At 37.4% G+C, this 19,745-nt stretch overlaps 2 protein-coding genes across 2 annotated transcripts in view; one reads left to right on the forward strand and one right to left on the reverse strand.

Moving 5' to 3' along the window:
• The window catches only part of LOC139938293 (apoptosis-resistant E3 ubiquitin protein ligase 1-like), a 38,570-nt gene extending 22,926 nt beyond the window's left edge, over window positions 1–15,644 (forward strand). The window contains exons 9-19 of the mRNA XM_071933714.1: window positions 223–431; window positions 2,834–2,975; window positions 4,268–4,389; window positions 5,068–5,143; window positions 5,307–5,416; window positions 6,140–6,322; window positions 7,027–7,152; window positions 8,165–8,294; window positions 9,062–9,207; window positions 10,021–10,196; window positions 11,610–15,644. Coding sequence (XP_071789815.1) covers window positions 223–431; window positions 2,834–2,975; window positions 4,268–4,389; window positions 5,068–5,143; window positions 5,307–5,416; window positions 6,140–6,322; window positions 7,027–7,152; window positions 8,165–8,294; window positions 9,062–9,207; window positions 10,021–10,196; window positions 11,610–11,712 — 1,523 coding nt within the window. The 3' untranslated portion in view covers window positions 11,713–15,644. The remainder of the gene's footprint in view (window positions 1–222; window positions 432–2,833; window positions 2,976–4,267; window positions 4,390–5,067; window positions 5,144–5,306; window positions 5,417–6,139; window positions 6,323–7,026; window positions 7,153–8,164; window positions 8,295–9,061; window positions 9,208–10,020; window positions 10,197–11,609) is intronic.
• Window positions 15,645–15,779: 135 nt separating this feature from the next.
• LOC139938306 (probable maltase) lies at window positions 15,780–19,616 on the reverse strand. The gene has a single exon (XM_071933741.1). It carries the CDS (start codon window positions 19,460–19,462, stop codon window positions 17,588–17,590), a length of 1,875 nt encoding a protein of 624 aa, XP_071789842.1. The 5' UTR covers window positions 19,463–19,616; the 3' UTR covers window positions 15,780–17,587.
• Window positions 19,617–19,745: the final 129 nt, after the last annotated feature.

Genomic DNA, 19,745 nt, shown 5'->3' on the forward strand with positions numbered 1-19,745 from the left:
GTGTCCACTGCCTTCAACAGGGATTTTGTTTTTGAAGTTAGACAATTTGGCTGTTGTATCTTAAGTTGGAGACTTTTATGACTTATGAATGAATAATTATAATTTTGTTTTGCCCTTCACCAATTAAAAGTTACAAAGATTTGTTGTGGGTTTTTTTCTGAGTTTTGACCTAAAGTAAAATTCTCCCGGGTAAAAGATTTTTTTTTTTTTTTTTTGCAACAGAAAGCGACGCAGAAAAAGTAAATAAAAACGTTGACAAGAAGAGCTCAGAGGGGTATGAGGCGTCGCTTCTTGCACACAACAACACCAGACAGAGACGGCCCAAGAAAGTTTACTGCTACATCTCACCGAAACAACTGACTGTCAAAGAGTTCTATTTGCGCATCATCCCAAGAAGGCTTCAGACATTCAGAGTTTGCCCGGCAACGAAAGTAAGTCATCCTCGATCATGTGGGCCAAAATCACAAGATTGCTATTAAGAAAAGTCAATGTTAAAGATACTGGCCACTATTGGTGATTGACAAAGACCAGTCTTCACGCTTGGCGTTAACATATACATAAAATAACAAACCTGTGAAATGTTAACTCGGTTCGTCGTCGAAGTTGCGAGATAATAATGGAAGAAAAAACACCCTTGTCACACAAATTGTGTGCTTTCAGACGCTTGATTTCGAGACATCAGAATTAGATTTTGAGGTCACAAAATAAAATTTGAGGAAAATTACTTCTTTCTCGAAAACTGCGTCACTTCAGAGGTAGCCGTTTCTCACAATGTTTCATACTATCAACCTCTCCCCATTACTCATTACCAAGTAAGGTTTTATGCTAACAGTTATTTTGAGTAATTACCAATAGTGTCCACTGTCTTTAAACAATTTAGAGCATTTGCATCCATGTGACATATTGTGGCTGAGCGTTTAAGAGCGACAGCAAGCTCTGGTGTTTCTGGTTGGCAGAGTGTGGGTTTGAGTTATGTTTTTGGAACTTGTGGAACTTCACCGTTATTGCTGTAGGTCCTGTGTGGTATGCCCCATGGTTCCTGGTTTGATTGGCTGCATATTACGCCACAACACCTTGTAAACCATTAAAGGCAGTGGACACTATTGGTAAATACTCAAAATAGTTATCAGCATAAAACCTTTCATGGTGACGAGTAATGGGGAGAGGTTGATGGTATAAAACATTAGAATTTTAGGGTCTCAAAATCAACCATCTAAACGCACAAAACTTCGTGTGACAAGGGTGTTTTTTTCTTTCATTATTATCTCGCAACTTCGGCGACCAATTGAGCTCAAATTTTCACAGGTTTGTTATTTTATGCCTATGTTAAGATACACCAAGTGAGAAGACTAGTCTTTGACAATTACCAAAAGTGTCCACTGTCTTTAAAAGGTAGTGTATAAAGGAATAGGTGTCATACAATTCTTTTTAAAAAGCTACACCACATACATGTACCTTGCAGGAAAAACACTGAATGTTGGAGCACCATGAACGTCACTGGTTGACAGATTTTAGTATTAAAAGAATCAACTACTATTATTATACTCTTAATTTACTGTGAGCCATTTTAAATTAGTTATCTTCCTAAAATACTGCACCTTCCTTAGGCCTTTTTGAGAAATGGCGGACACAATGCTTAAATAACACAAAATTGTTTGGGTAAAATTATGTGTTAACACCCAAACCATACAGTTTATATACACTCCTATCACGCCCGCCATACCTCAAAAAGGTTGATTAGGTTTCGGTTTCAGAGCATCTGCATAAATTCACCAATAAATACACCACTCTGTCTGTGTTTGTTGAAAACCTAAGAGCTCAGTTCCTTGGCTCGTATTCATAGTCTAATGAGGTGTTGTAAGATGTGTTGGCCTTGTCTCATACTGTCTTGTCTAGGCCTGGGCGAATTATTCGAATATCCGGTTAATGGCGAATAGGTTTTTCTATCCGTAACCGCGAATGCCTTTTTTTTCTTAACCGGATATCCGCATAGGGCGCGAACACCTATTTATAAACCGGATAGTTCTGTAATTACAACCAAGTAACCGGATATTCTTTTAATATCCGAATATCCGCGGACGTCGGGCGACAACTGATAGGAATGTTTTGTCTGAATCCTTATGAAACTTCTATTAAGACAGCATAAAACAGCATAAACTAAGTATTTAACTATGCTCACCTCCGTGAAGAGTTAAACAATGACATTTCTGACGTAATTTGTTCAAAGATTACGAAAGTTTTCCTTCACGTAGAGTCAATCACGATCAAAAGAAAAAGCAAATCGCCATCTTTAAATTAGATCCGGTTATTTTTATGAATGAACCGAGTGACACTAATATCAATCCGCCCATACGATCTCATTCACAAACGAATCGCGCCTCTAGTGGCAACTTTTTTTTTTTTTTTTTTTTTTTAATAGCGCCTTCTAGCGGCGAAAAAAAAACTATTCGAATATCCGGTTAATTTCGGATAGTTGGCCAGCGGTATCCGAATATCAAAATTTCACTACTCGCCCAGCACTAGTCTTGTCTGCTTCCTTTGTCCTTTGTCCTGTCATGGTTCCGTGGTCTTATGTTTGTTTGTCCATAGGTTATGGTACAAAAGCGTTCTGCTTCACCTTACTCCTAAATGTTGTCATTCTACCAATTATTATTGATTCATTGTACACCAAATATATTTATTATCTCAAGCTACTGTGTTACCTGGGTAATTTCAACATTATGTGCTTTTTGTAATGAATTACAGCATTGAAATAAATGTTACTGAAAAATGCATCAGCTGCACATGCTCTTTGTACTACTAATCTGGACTCTTCTGATTTCTCTGACTACAGTTTAATTTCAACGGAGAGCAGCAGGACCATGAAGTGCCGGTGTTTACCATTGAAGATGGGAGCCAGCCATCAATGCAGCTGTCCTCCAAGTACAGAGACGTCATGGCTGCTACTTTTACTAAATTTCTTCTCACAAATATTGGTATGTTCAGTCAATACATGCAACAGCCAGAGTTGAGAAATGGCGCAAGGGCCAATGGTTAACTAGTGGTTGTTTAGTGACATTTACATAACTGACATACAGATCCTTGTCATTTGATTGGTGGAACTTACTTCACATGCCATTCACTATTACTCCCATCCGCACCGGCGATCAAAAAGACCTATTCGCCCATGGGGAATAGCATTTCCCATTCAACAGTTAGGATCATCCTTGTTCCCAATGTTTTTGAGCAGTACAGCGTTGTGATCTGATTTGTGCATTGTTGCCGCTACGCGGCGCTATATGATTTTTGGTTGTCAGTAAGTTGTGTGATTTTTCATAATGTTATACTTTTAAATTACATCAAATGACAAGGATCTATATGTCAGTTATATAAAACAAATATTGAGTGGCTTTAATTCGTGGAATTCCTCCCATTCCACTCTGAGCCACTCAATATTTGTACAATATTGGGTATGCGCACATAAGTTATGAGAGCACTCAGTGAACCTTGCTTATATTAGGCATCAGTGTTAGGTAAAACCAAATTAAATTCTTTAACCCCTATGCCTTTACTTCATGTACATTCATAAACTTCCTGAGATTAGACAAATGTTATTTGGTTTGACCCTTACACGGAAGTGTGTAAGCACTATATACTCAGTGCTTTCCCAAATTCTGTGACACATTCAAAACCTCAACCTTTGAAAGGGTGGCACGGTTGGCTTGTGCGTAAAGCGCTCGCCTCTCACCAAGGTGACCCCGGTTCGATTCCCGGCCAGGGCCATATATGTGAATTGAATTGTCAACGGGAAAAATCAAACACTTTCGTTCTTGGCTGTGCTCCGTGGTCATAATGGGTTGATGTGGCTGGCAGCTAAATGTGCCTTTGCGTGCCTGCTTCTCGAACACGTTGTAGCCGCGTCCTTCGCAACTCAGCTCTTAGCTGCGAGTAAGGATGATTAGCCCCCCCCCCTCCCCCCCCCAAATTATTATAATTCTATAGCAGATGTCTTACTGACTAGACCGACCACCAAGCAAGACTGCCTGGTAGCTAGACACTAGAGGCATTTCAAATCCTATATTTAGTAGCGGGTCCCACAATGATGTAAAAATGACACTGTGGATAAAGAAAATATTATTTTGTTTTCCCCCTTCAACGATGTGTGTAATCAGTGATATACTTTGAGATAAGTTGAGTTTCAATTGTTATGTAATATCGGAAGTGGGAAAACTCATCAGGGTATTCTTGTCTTATTTATTTCTTTTCATCTCTTTCTCTCTGTCTAAAGGTGGCTCAGAGACATTCCAGGACAAGCAGCGATGTTTCTATCGAGAGGTGGTGGTTTTACGACCCAGGAAATCCCAGTCAGTTGTGACGCTGAATATCGACCGGCATAGCCTGCTGGAAAGTGTAAGTCTCAAATTTGAAATTCACAAGTTTGTTACTTGTCTGGCATATCAATTAGACTCTATAATACACCAACTGACCATAGAAATAGTGATTGGACCAACCCTAGTGTCTATGGTTTGAGAACCTCCTGTTTTTACAATGCAGTCAACCTGCGTCATGAAGTCCTGAATCGCATATCTGCTTTCTTTTGCTGTCCTCTCATAAAACGTTCCTGAATGTGCAATTTTCGTTTTTAATTGTAATTAGTAAATACCTTGGACGGTTTCAAGTCTCTGATTGGTCAAAACCCGGTCACGTGTGAGAGTGTTAACGGTGGTATAAAGACCGGCTTTGGAAAATAAGTGGCCACTAAATCAGCATACACTGTGTAAACCTTGCGCGTTGCACTGTATCGCACGCTTATTTATATCCCAGTTAGTTGGTGGCTGCCACTGTTAACAGACCTCACCTCCGGCTCGGTCCGTTAACAGCGCCAGCCACCAGCCCGGTCATTACCACACAGTGAAGACCGGGTACTCGCACTGTTATTCCCTAAATATTACTATTATTACTATATTACCATAATCTGTAGACATCACATATTAACAAAGATGACTTAGATGTAGAGTGATGATAACACAACAGTGGAAACATTATAATAATATTATATAATTTGTGTTGTTTTTTTCCCCTTTGCAGTCAATGAAAGCAACAAAGTCTTTTGCGACATCGGACTGGTGTAAGAAGTTTGAAATCACTTTTATGGGAGAGGAAGGTAAGCAAAATAGACTCATTGTGAATCCAGTAACATGTGCCACTGTTAAAAATAGATGGTTAGGCCTATACCAACAGTTCAGGAAGAGTGTCTTCATCTAGTTTCTAAGTGCATTTTCAAAATCTTTACAATTTTGTTCTCATTGTTTGATTTTTGTTTGCAGGTCAGGACTGGGGAGGACTTGCTAGGGAGTGGACGGAGCTTGTCTGCACGTCACTTTTTGCCCCCGAGAATAAATTCTTCAGAAGATTTCGGGACAATAATCAGGGGCTGGTGAGTTTCAACGACCTGACGACCTCCAGATTAACGTGCCGGCTCTCCACCAACTGAGCTCTCTAAACCCTATTGTGACAGTCTCCCTATTTTGTCAATATTTTGGTTTGGGGTGCTGTTCAGAAGCAATACAAACATTAACTGCTGTGTAGCCAGTGATCACACCCAAGTTTACGATACAACTAGACATGCTAGAGGAATGGCAGCCAGCCAATCAAGGGGATACAGTATATTATTATTGTATTATAATAACCTCAAAAATCATTGTAATAAATATAATAAATAACTTTCGATTTATATAGCGCCTAATAACTAACACTTAATTCTCTAAGCGCTTTACATAAGTGCCCTGGTCATAGGGCCAATAACATCCCTTTTTTTTTAATGTTTCTCAGCTCCCTTGGGAGTATACAACCTGGGCAACAGTTTATATTGCTCCAAAGGCTTTTTCATTCACAATATCAACCTCTACCCTCGCAGGTACCCATTTATTCCCCTGGGTGAAGAGAAGCAATTATAGTAAAGTATCTTGCTCAAGGACACAAGTGTCACGACCGGGATTCGAACCCACACTCCGGTGAAAACGCACCAGAACTTGAATTCGATGCTCTTAACCACTCGGCCATGACACTCTACATTATAATAATACCAGTAATTTTTACTTGCAACATACAAAGTTAAAGACTGCTTTTTGTAACCGATTTGGCTCTTTCTTTTCACCAGGTACATCCAAACCCAGACAGACCAGCCCATTTGTGTAAATCCAAGTTCTATGAATTCGCTGGTAAAATGGTTGGGAAATGTCTGTACGAGTCTTCGCTTGGTAGCACCACCAGGCAGCTGGTTAAAGCCAGGTTCTCTCGCTCATTCCTGGCTCAACTCATCGGACTCAGAGTAACACACAAGGTGAGTTTCAGGGGTTTTGTTTCCATAAATGTTTACATAATAGTTTGAATGTGTATCTTTATTTGTTGGATTGTCATCCTTTTCACTGCATTGCAATTGTAACAATTTATTAACTGAGATTTTTGTGAAACTTTTTTTAAATTTTTATGTTTAAAAATTTGTCCCTATTATCATGATTATATCTGAATACTTTGAGTCTTGTGGAAAGCTATGGATTGTCTTCCTGCCTCTGCATTGCAGTTTAAGAACTGAGATATTAATGAAATGTTTATCTATGTGTTTTTATGATTGAATTTTATTTTTTTCACTTCTAATCTGAAAAGTTTGAGGCTGATTTTTATATTGTGATTTTTTATTGACAACCTGTTTAACTATAAAATAGTCTTAACTTGTATTTGATTTATTTTAGATTGTCTTTCCTTGCATCTGAATTGCAATTGTAATAATTTATTAAGTGACTTTGGAAATATTTGTTGTTGGTTTTTGTGATGAATATTTTTCATTGTGAATTTGAATAATTTGAGGATTGTGTGAAGGAATCTCAGTGGGAGCTACATGTACATGTTTGTGATTATTTATCATCTATATAATGCTGGACTTTGCTTTTTTTGAAAATTCCATACAGAAATAGTCTGGTGTTTAAAAAGGTCAAAAATATACTCAACTACATCATCCTCTTTGACCAATTCTCTTTTTCTTTTTAGTATTTTGAGGCAGACGATCCTGATTTCTTCACGTCTAAAGTGCGCTATATTTTGGAGAGTGACGTGGATGACATGGAGCTGACATTTTCTGAAGATGTATACAGTTCCGGGGGACAACTCTCTCAGGTAAAGTCACAGTTGATTTTGCAAAAGACATTGTTTGATATTTTCTTTTATAATATGTGCCGTCCTTGTCCAGTCTAAGTCTTTGTGTGTCAGGTAAAATCTTAAAAGCACTTTGCTTCACATTTTCCTGTGCATGTTGGTAATAAACATTAACAGTCTACATATCTTAAATTTGTAACCATGATGTTTCTATCTCTATTTGTAGTCTGTATGTAATGCTTAAAGACACTGGACACTATTGGTAATTGTCAAAGACCAGTCTTCTCACTTGGTGTATCTCAACATATGCATAAAATAATAAGCCTGTGAACATTTGAGCTCATTTGGTCGTCGAAGTTGCGAGATAATAATGACAGAAAAAACACCCTTCTCACACGATGTTGTGTGCATTTAGACGGTTGATTTCGTGACCTCAAATTATAAATCTGAGGTCTCGAAACCAAATTCGTGGAAAATTACTTCTTTCTCGAAAAACTACGTCACTTCAGAGGGAGCTATTTCTCACAATAACCTCTCCCCTTTACTCGTTACCAATAAAGGCTTTATGCTAATAATTATTTTGACTAATTACCAATAGTGTCCACTGCCTTTAAACTATATTTGTTACATTTGTTTGAAACACATTGATAATTGCACATTGAAATTGAATTAATTTTACTCAAAAATGGTTTGCAATACAACAAAACAACAGACAAGAATTACAAATGTTATAATCAAGAAAAACACTTCTGATGTTGATTTTGTTGGAGACCTTGTTGATTTCAATGGGTAGCCTACAACTACTGGAAATTTCATTCCCTTACATTTCAAAGTTCCAGGGAACATTAGATAACGTAAATCACCACTTAATTCACATTGTGACAAATACTTCCAACTGGAATTTACATTACTCCTTTTACATTCCAAAGTGACGGGGAACATAGATAATATAAATCACCTGTAAAATCACATTGTGACATTGTTCTTCTTCGTTGTTAAATTTGTTGTTGTTGTTGTTATCGTTGTCGATCAGGTGATTGAGTTAATCCCAGGAGGGACCACCATTGCAGTGACCAATGAAAACAAGATAGAGTATCTAGACAAGCTAGCCCAACACCGATTGGCTAACAGTGTTCAAGATGAAATAGAAGCATTCCTCAAAGGTATGTGTCAATATTCCATTTGTTAAAAGCTTGGACTCAAAAGAAATGGAAACAATAATTCAACAATGCTGTATCCTGCTGGTATGCTGGTAGTTTGGCCTCATATCATTGTGAAGTGCCAATAGGAGTAATTTTTGTGTCTGTTTCTTTTTTCTGTGCAACAGTTATATTTACTATTTTAAATTGTTATAATGCTTACTTTGCTTTGTAGACCTGTTTTTCAATATCAGTAGTCTCAATTTATTTCATTATCTACTTGTAAACACCTGGCCACTTTCTCACACATCTACTAAAGGCAGTTGACACTATTGGTAATTACTCAAAATAATTATTAGCATAAAACCTTACTTGGTAACAAGTAATGGGGAGCTGTTGATAGTATAAAACATTGTGAGAAACGGCTCCCTCTGAAGTGACGTTTTCGAGAAAGAAGTAATTTTCCACGAATTTGATTTCGAGACCTCAGATTTTGAACTTGAGGTCTCGAAATCAAGCATCTGAAAGCACACTACTTCTTGTGGCAAGGGTGTTTTTTCTTTCATTATTATCTCCAAACTTTGAGGGCCAATTGAGCTCAAATTTTCACAGGTTTGTTGTTTATGCATATGTTGAGATACACCAAGTGAGACGACTGGTCTTTGACAATTACCAATATTGTCTGTTTTTGTGTATGAATTGGCCGAAATGTGCAGGGAGAACCCTAATGGCCTACGTTTTTAGAGGGTCAGTATTGTGCCTGATATCATTTCTTCTCCCCTCTCCCCCAGGCCTGAATGACCTCATACCTGACCAGCTCTTGAGTATGTTTGATGAGAATGAGTTAGAGTTACTCATGTGTGGAACCTGTGCTTTCAGCGTAACGGACATGCAGAGATATTACATTCCATCCGGAGAAGGAGAACAATTTGCTCAGGTGAGATGAACACTATGACTTCTTTGTGTTGTCCAGAGTACAGACCGCAAAACGAATCAAAACCTTCCTATTTCTGACAATTACAGCAGTGAAAAAGATCAAAACCTTCTGGCAAAAGACGGTGCCATTTGCTTGATTTTCTTTCGGGATGTGTAGATCAGTCAGGGCTCAACCTTGACACAAGCCTGGCATTCATTGTCTAGTTCAAAAATGCTACAGGATAGTAAGCACCACTTCACAACTAGCCTTTTTGGCTTCTGAAAACTGTGAAACATAGTACATGTAGTTTAAAATGGTCATATTTCATCCTTTTCGATGTGAAGAATGCACTTTTTAAATGCGTTCATTTATTTTGAGTGTGTAATTGTATATTTCATTTGACTAATAAACTGGTTGTGGTCACTATACATCAGAAAGATACATTCATGACTATCAGCCGGTTGTGTTTACCACTTTACAACAACCTAACCGCCAGTCCTTTGGTCTCAATTATAATTCATCTAAGAGATAATCATTTTGCATCGGGGATATCGGGATATCCCCGATGCAAGTTTAACATCTCTTATAACGTCGCGGTACCTGCTGCCAAAGCATAGGATTCGAACTGCCTCTAGCTACCGGGCAACCTCGGTAGCCTAGTTGGTAAGATACTGCTCTAGAATTGCAAGGGTCGTGGGTTCGAATCCCACCCGAGTAACATGCCTGTGATATTTTTTCACAGGACTCTGGAAAGTATTGGGTATACAGTGCTAACACACATTGTGTATGGGTAAAAACCCAAAATTAATATAATTCATCTGTTAATCATCTCAGATGTTGGATTGGTTCTGGACTGTGGTGAATAGCTTCACTCAGGAGGAGATGGCCAGACTTCTTCAGTTTACCACCGGTTGTTCCCAGTTACCTACAGGAGGTTTCGGTGAACTCAGCCCTAAGTTTCAGGTTATTGCTGCCCCTACTCATGGCACCTTACCCACCGCACACACATGGTGAGTCAGCCTTTCAAATTGCAATAATAACAAGCATCTATCGACCACTTGTGGCGTGAGGCTGCAGGACGTGGACACATGAGATCGGCATGAATCGACTGATTTTTTATAGCACCTTTCTATTCTCAGAGACAGTATTTTTCACGAAATTCTGTTTTTCCATTATTGTTGTTATAATGATTATTTATTTGGCTATTAAAGGCAGTGGACACTAATGGTAATTACTCAAAATAATTATTAGCATAAAACCTTTCTTAGTGACGAGTAATGGGGAGAGGTTGATAGTATAAAACATTGTGAGAAACGGCTCCCTCTGAAGTGACGTAGTTTTCGAGAAAGAAGTAATTTCCCACGAATTTGATTTCGAGACCTCAAGTTTAGAATTTGAGGTCTCGAAATCAAGCTTCTGAAAGCACACAACTTCGTGTGACAAGGGTGTTTTTTCTTTCATTATTATCTCGCAACTCTGACGACCAATCAAGCTCAAACTTTCAGAGGTTTGTTACTTTATGCATATGTTGAGATGCGCCAATGGAGAAGACTGGTCTTTGACAGTTACCAATAGTGTCCATTGTCTTTAATACAAGAAAACAACATAAGAGGAAGATAAATTCCTACCTTCAGCTCCCAAGTTATGTTGTTTTTGTACATGTTGTAGCCCCTAGCCAAGAGTGGCTTTTAGCATTGTTTGAAGAACTTAAAGGCACTGGACATGTTTGGTAATTGTCAAAGGCTAGTATTCTCACTTGATAAATCCCAACATATTATGCATTTATAAAATAACTTATCTGTGAAAATTTGGACTCAGTTGGTCAACGAAGTTCAAGAGAATAATGAAAGAAACGATGTTGTATACTATCAATTGTAGCTCTCCGTTGCTCGTTACCAAGTAAGTTTTTATGTTAACAATTATATTGAGTAATTACCAAAACTGTTCAGTGCCTTTAATGGGAAGGTACACGTTTGGTAATTGTGAAAGACCAGTCTTCTCACTCAACATGAGCATTTGAGCTAAGTTGGGCATCAAAATTGCGAGAAAATGATGAGAGAAAAAACACCCTTGTTGGACGATTTTGTGTGCTTTCATATAGGAATAAAAGACTTCTAGCTAGAAGTCTTTTATTATTTTAGTGAGAAATTACCTCTTTCTCAAAATCTACTATGCTACTTCAGAGGGAGCCGTTTATCACAATGTTTTATACTATCAACAGCTCTCCAATGCTCGTTACCAAGTCAGTTTTTAAGTTAATATTTATTTTGAGTAATTACCTAACGTGTACCTTCCCTTTAAACACATAATAAAAATAAAAAATTTAAAAAACCCAGATGATCTTCCAAGTGTTAATGACAGTTGAATTTCAAACATAGGCCTTGAAGAGTGCAAATATTTTTTTCTGTTTATATTTTGCCCAGTTTCAACCAACTTTGCCTGCCAACATACGATAGTATTGAACATCTTCAGAAGGCTCTCGTGCTAGCCATCAACGAGGGTGGCGAGGGTTTCGGCTTACTTTGAAGCATCAACTCCAAAGGAGAATTCAACATGTGGTACCTCAAGGTAAACCTTTTTTTAAATTCCAGTTGCCCAAGTTTTGCCGAACCTGAAATTTGTTCCAGAGGGCCCATGGATATATGCTGCAGCATTAAACTCCAACCCATTGGGTTGTTAAAAAAGGGGAAGTCCCTTATGCAGGTATTCCGTGATTTGGTTTGGATAATAATATCCGTGTTTCATGTATTTTGTGACATTCTACAGACGATGGGTTTGAAATCAGTATTAGTCATGTTTTTTTGTTTTTTTGTGAAATGTTTTGTGCCTTATTTTGACGGAGATTGCAAATTATTGTAGTAGGCTTTGTTGATGGTGATCAGATTGCCGATAGAGATTTAACCCTGCCAATTTTGTTAGTTTTATCCAACAGATTTATCTTCTGTTTACTATTTATAGCTACTTCTTAGAATCGTCTTTATTATCTTTTATTCTTTGTGTGGACTTTGCAATGTAATTTTAAACAGGTTGCACATGTAAGCTAAAAGTAAAATAATCGCCAAAGTAGCCTGCACCAAAGAAATGTACTTGAAAGCATTGTTACAATGCTAGGAGAAAGTTGGTGCACTGTAGAGTGACTGAATTGTACTCCTTAAATTGTGGTTCGGTACAAACGGTTTTAATGGTGTCTCGATTGTACACACCCTGTGGATTTTTGTATTTTTTGCAGTTCATAATGGCAGTTCTACATTGTACATGAATGAAAATGTATGTACACGAACATCTCTGCAGATTCATATGTGCTTATGAATAAAGAGGATTGTATGTACATGAAGTGCATGTTTGAAAAAGTTACATGAACTAAATGGGACAAGCAAACAATTCTGACAACTCTGAACAAGCAGTCGTCACAATGTTCTAAGATACCACGATAAGCCCAGTTTTGTTGTTGAGAGGGCAAGCTAGTTTTTAGGTAATGAAGGACACCTCTGTGAGGGAAAGTTAACTTTGTACCGGAACATTACAAAGGGCATCAAGGCAATGATGACCGGGGGCACGGAGGCAGTTGCCCTTTTTTACCTCCTTTGGTTGTCTTCATGGCCACGCCTACATGTATACTGATTTGCATGAAATAAACAAAACAATGTGCCTATGATATTCTTCACATACCACTTTATAGAGACAGGGTATTAATCAACTAAACATGCTTCAGACTAGTAGAAAAGTATGATTATGTAGTTTTATTTTGATTGATTTAAAGAGTAAAATTATAGCTAGTCTAGTTATCACAACAATTTTTTTAACAGATTTATTCAAAGGTGCAATTTATATTTATTATGTTTTGTATTAATTTTTGCCTACATTGAAATATTCGTTTTGGTCTTGCATTTTATGCTATGAGTTGTTGGCGATATTTTCTATCGCAGATAATTAATTGTCGGTTTGATGTAGTCTTTAGGACTGTTATGATGGTATTCATTGTTGTTATTTACAAATATAATGTGGTCACATGAATAATGGAAACATGAAGTTTATTTCATGACAAGTATTAGCAAATTGATAAATATAGATATATTTTTAAACTTGATAATCCACTATTGACTGTCATTTGTACGTTTTGATTCAAATGGCAAATTAGATTGAAATGTATGTATTGGGACTTTAATAGTCAAGTGAGGCATAGATGTACATGTACGCTGTACATGCTAGTTCTAGATAGTAGTAATTTATTGTTACATTTCCACAGCGGACCAATTTTCATACAATACGGTTTTCTTTATACAGTTTGCCTAAAAATGTAAGCCACAAAAATTTGTCGTTTTACCACCGTCCTTTGATTTTTTTTACAGAAAGTTATAATCATGTTTTTGTTGCCTTTCTATGAACTTGAGTAGATATGGTAGACACAAGTTTTACATTTTGTCCATCGAATAAGTTAACCATACAAACCACTTCCGCAGTGATCAGCAGATTTTTGAAGAGCGTATTCAAAGCATTTTTTTTAGACCCACCCTTCTATTTTGGAAAACAAAATATTTGGCGTGATAAGATACTGACTTTTTGTTTGTACCGTTCATTGTTGCATCAAAGCAAAATGAAGTTGGCGCAAGGGGTCAAATGGCGTTTGAATTAGGGATAGTGATTATTTGTATAAGCTTCAATTTACCTCATTTGATTTTCATAGTAATCATTATTATTGATATTAATTTATAGGATGTGCCTGCTGCATTCTCATTGATGTTAAAGGGTCTATGTAACTTTTGTAGGACAAAAAACACAATGTCCACAGATTTACACCAAATTTACACAGTTTGAAGATAATGATAGTAGAAAGCTTCCCTGAAAATATTACATGATGAGGTGCTGTAGTTTTGGGGAAATGAGTAAAACTATGTCATGAAAATAGTTTTCGTCTCATGAGACGAAAATTATTTTAATCATTTACCATGTTTACAAATGTATTTTCATGACATAGTTTTACTTCATTTCTCAAAAACTACAGCACCTCGGTAAGTAATAATTATTTGAAGGGAAGCCTTCCACTATCATTATCTTCAAACCCTGTAAGTTTTATGTAAATCTGTGGACATTTTGAAAAGGTAACACAAACCCTTTTAAGTGTATGTAAATCAATAGTTTCAACCATTGTTCCTGTGTAGGCCTATAGTATGTTGTAAGATTTATACAACTGTTCGATGCATACAAAGAGTAAAATATAGAAGAATGTAATCAGGAGGTGAAATGGAACAGCCAAGATTTCAACAATACACCTCTCTTAATATGAAAATTACTTCTTTCTCGAAAACTATGTGTGCTTTCATATGCTTGATTTCGAGACCTTAAAATCTAATTCTGAGGTCTCAAAATCAAATATGTGGAAAATTACTTCTTTCTCAAAAACTATGTTACTTCAGAGGGAGCTGTTTCTCACAATGTTTTATACTATCAACCTCTCCCCATCACTTAGTACCAAATAAGGTTTTATGCTAATAATTATTTTGAGTAATTACTAATAGTGTCCACTTGTGTATCTCCATCGCAATCTCTCTCCAATAATTTTTTACCATTGCTTATTTCAATTGCTGCAATCAAAATAAGCCTGATATGAACAAGAAGACAAGCATCTGAAAGGTGCCCACCTAACATGAAATCTAGCCAGGGTGATTACATGCTGGTTAATTGTAATAAGAAGGGTTGGAATCAATTGACTACAAAAAAATACAGGAAAAAAATATTTGTAAAGGCACTGGAAACTATTGGTAATTACTCAAAAAAGTGGTAAGCATAAAAATTTACTTGTTAACATGCAATTGAGAGCTGTTGATAGTATAAAACATTGAAGTCTGAAGTGACATAGTTTTTGAGATAGAGGTGGTCTTTGACAACTACCAAAGGTTTCCAGTGCGTTTGACTCCCCCTGTTATCATTAGACTTGGTAGTGAGATTGCAGACCCACCATTTGTTTAAAGATTAACTTCTGGTACTGCACATATATGAGTGTAGTTCTAGTTTTAATGTACTTTTTTTGCAATTACAAACATAAAAACATTTTGTGTTGAAGTGCAATTTAAAATGGACTTTAGTGTTTATTTTTTATGATAAAACTCGATGTGATTATAAATCCATTCTTGTTTTTTGAAGGAATTGTTGTGTAATGTAGATTTTGTAAGTCATGCCATCGTATTGTCGCATTCTTAGGGCCCTAGAATCTTGCCCACGTAAATTCTAATCATAGTGTTATCTTCATTTATGGTAATTTTACTTTAACATGCACCAAATTTGACAAAATAATAATGATGACTTGAAGCAAATACATGTTTCATTTCTATTTTAATGAGATAAAGCAAAGCATCACCTATAAGCTTTCAATTAGAAGATAAACACAGAGTTTAAAGATTAACATTGTTTTTTTTCTGTATTAGTCAAAACACATTGTAATTAGTGCTGTTAAACTTAAAGCCATTGGACCCTTTCGGTACAGAAAAAAAAAAAAAGTTCACAGATTTACAAATAATTTACAGGGTTTACAGAAGGTAATGGTGAAAGACTTCTCTTGAAATATTAGTCCATGAAATGCTTTACTTTTTGAGAAAACGGTAAAACAATATAAGTTCTCGTTAGCGAGAATTACGGATTTGTTATAAACACATGTCATGACACGGCGAAACGCGCGAAAACAGGAGTGGGTTTTCCCGTTATTTTCTCCCGACTCCGATGTCCGATTGAGCCTAAATTTCCACAGGATTGTTATTTTATATATAAGTTGTGATACGTCAAGTGTGGGACTTGGACGTTACTGTTTACCGAAAGTGTATAATGGCTTTAAAAGAAAACAACTTATGATTACTTGTTAATATAATCTCAAAGGCAAGGCTGACATATTTACAGCTTTAAAAACACCAAACAAATTATTTTTCAAACTCAATTTAAAAATAAAACATTTTTTAAGGTTTTCATTCCCATTTAAACAAGAGGTACTACTTTCAGTGGCCCCTTACTCTTTCTCGCAACCATATCAAACCTCCAAAATACTTCCACTCTTCATTTTGTCATCAAGGAAATAAGAGTTGGAATCTAACAGTTTTGTCATAAATGGCATTGTTCGTTGACCTTTGTGCATCAATAACTCAAACTTTATATGAGTTGATACATTATGTGATTAAGTTTATTAGTTGATTACCCAAGTTGATTACCCATGAAGGTTATGTACACCTCAGCCTGCATGCTGCATAATTTTGTTGGTTCAAACAGCCGAAATTCAATCAAACAACTTCAATATAACATAGAAAAGTATTCCTTGCCCATTGTGTGACAGAGGGTGTCTGTCCCCTCTCCCCAATGTTCCCATACTTAAAGGATTTGGGGTACTTTCTCTAACACAACACACAATGTCCACAGATTTACATCAAACTTACACAGTTTGAAGATAATGATAATACAAAGCTTCCCTTAAAATATTAGTTGCTGAATAGCTGTAGTTTTTGAGAAATAAGTAAAACAATGTCATGAAAATACGTTCTTAAAAGCTAAAATAATTTTCGTCTCGTGATCAGTGAGACAAAAATTATTTTCATGACATTGTTGTACTCATTTCTCAAGAAATACAGCTCCTCAGCAACTAATATATTTAATAATATTTTCAGGGAAGCTTTCTACTATCATTATCTTCAAACTGTGTAAGTTTAGTGTAAATCTGTAGACATTGTGTTTTTCATTCTACAAAAAGTACATAGACCCTTTAAACACTCTTTTCACAGAATTCTCCTTCCTCTCCTAAAATCCGCTACAGAATTCCTGTGATTCTCAGAACACAATGAAGTCAGGGTAGGAGAAGGGGTACACTATTTTAAACAATTTTTTCCATGGCATTTCTCAAATCTTGCCCAATAACCCCTTGGAACCTCTCTGTTTTTAATCTTTCTTATCAACGTTTCTGTCAATTAGATATCCTACATTTCTGAGAAACTTAAGTAACTTTGTACTTTTTGATGTGATGTTCAATTTGTAATAAATGTGAATTGAAAATATAAAGAAGGATTAAGTGGAGTATTGTAATTGTCATATTTTACAGGATAATTTATCATTATATTTTACCTATATCCTAGTACATAAAACCTACTCATGGGTTATAACGTCACATCCAAAGGAAAGCAAAAGTTGTGTTTTGAAAAGAAATAAGAGGAGCAAAAGGCAAGGCCAGTATTCTAGCCCAAATACCATCTAAGTGACAAAATTGAATTCAACTATCCATCTAGGCCGCTCAGCCAAATCTTTTCGAATTCTGAATTTCTTGTTTGTGCCAGATACAAATTTGTATCGCAATCGCATGTATGAACCAGGCTTAATCTGTAAAGTATATCCCTCAACTTGTGGGAAAAAAAGCTGCTTTTAAAAAATTACTTTATATTTGTAATGGAAAAAAGTCTTGGAGGATGACACCCATCATTGCCATGATGGCAATTACAATGATACACGGCATTGTAACTGAGGCTTTATTCCCGAAGCTAACCTGTACCTTGACAACGAGGGCCTCCCCTGATGCCACAGAAATCTTGTTGAGTTCCACAGAGTCCCCATTCCTGTCCATGCCACTGCTCACCTCAACAACACCAAAGCCAGGAACAACAAAATCATCATTCATTAAAGCTGTTTGGTAATCATCAGTCGACGGAGAGTCACCAGTGTTAACAATCACCAAGAACGAGAGAAGGGTAGAGTCACCAGACAAGCGAAAGAAGGAAAATATTTGCTCGTTGACGATGGCATACTTGAGATGATTTGTCTGAAAGGAGGATTCTGTCTTCCTGAGATTGGCGAGTGTTTTGAAAAGCGCCAACGAGGATTTTTGGTTTGTGATCTGGTCAGCAACGTTGACTCCTGTAAGGTAGTTGTCGTTGACAGGTAGCCAGGTTTTACCGTTGGTCGTGCTGAAACCAGCGTGGGGCGTGTCGTCCCACTGCATCGGGGAGCGTTCAGGGTCCCTCGTGTATTCCTCCCAATGGTTAGGATTATTGATCGCATAGGGGTCTTGTGTTTCATTATAAGGAACCCATATGCCCTCCATTGCAATCTCTTCCCCATAGTAGGTTGTAGGAGTACCAGGAAGGAGCAAGTTAAGGATGTTCATGGCCCGTGCATACTTTATTCCTAAGCGCTCTGTAATGCGAGCTGTATCATGGTTCCCAATCACCCAGTTTGGCCATTTACCACCAGGGAGATCTTTCATCCAATCCTGTACTTTATTATGAATCTCTTTTCCAGATAAGCTTTCGTTTGTCAGTTCAGTCAGGCCGAAGTTGAAGGGATAATCAGCTTCAGGTTGGTTTGGAGTCCCATAGTACGGTAACAGGGCTCTGTGAGTGTCGTAGGACTCAGTTACCATGAACCTGTAGTTTGGCTCGGAGCTAAAATCTTCAAAGATACCTCGCCAGTCTTTGATGACATCATGAAGCTCAGGAAGGTCAGCTGTCTTGGTATGGATCAAACTGTCATATTGAGGGCGCTCTCCTGGGACTGGGGTGTACTCCGGATTGATAGGCTCATCCTCCATGTCTTGATCTTCGTACATGTGCCTGATTGCATCGACACGCAGACCATCAACGCCCTTCTCAAACCAGAACTTAATAACTTCCTTCATCTCGCGATGCACTTCAGGATTGTTATAATTAAGATCAGGTTGCTCCTTTAAGAACTGATGAAGGTAGAATTGCTTCCTCTTCGGTTCCCACTCCCACACCGAACCACCAAAGACACTTACCCAGTTGTTTGGGACACATTTCTCTGGTGGATCATTGCAACCTATCTTGGGGTCTTTCCACACGTAGTAATCTCGGTACGGATTGTTTGTGTCATTATTCTCCTTGCTTTGGAGGAACCACTCATGCTCCTCGCTGGAGTGATTCGGAACGAAATCCATCATCAGTTTCAGTCCCAGGTTATGAGCCGTGTCAATCAGATCATCAAAATCTGCAATAGTTCCAAATATTGGATCAATGTCCTTAAAGTCAGCCACGTCGTATCCAAAATCAGCCATGGGAGATGTATAGACCGGACTCAACCAGATTGTGTCGACTCCTATTTGGTTGAAGTACTTCAATCGAGACGTTATACCTTTCAGATCACCCACGCCATCACCATCGGAATCCTGGAAGGATCGTGGGTATATCTGATACACTATTGTGTTCTTCCACCATTCACGCCAGGTAAACTTGGCAGCCATGGTGGGTTGTGCTACCACAGTGATAAGCAAACACACTAAAATGACACCAAAATGCATGATTGCCTGACGTCTTCAAGTGTCAGTTGAAGTTACAAGTGGGAAAAATCACTAAATCTCACTAAAAAAGCTTTCTATAGTAAGCCTACTGATTCGTGTAGATTTCTCAGCCAAAACGCCTGCTCAACAGTTACATGTACCACTCCAGCTAGAAGGCGAGTTATTGATTGATACAGTAATCAGCATTATTCAGCATTTATAATAACTTCAAACCCAGAACTGTTTAGGTGTTATAGATGAAGAGTCTACTGAATGTTGACATTATGATTATTTCAGGTGGGTT

The sequence above is a fragment of the Asterias amurensis genome, chromosome 1 (assembly GCF_032118995.1).
Source record: "Asterias amurensis chromosome 1, ASM3211899v1".
NCBI lineage: Eukaryota > Metazoa > Echinodermata > Asteroidea > Forcipulatida > Asteriidae > Asterias > Asterias amurensis.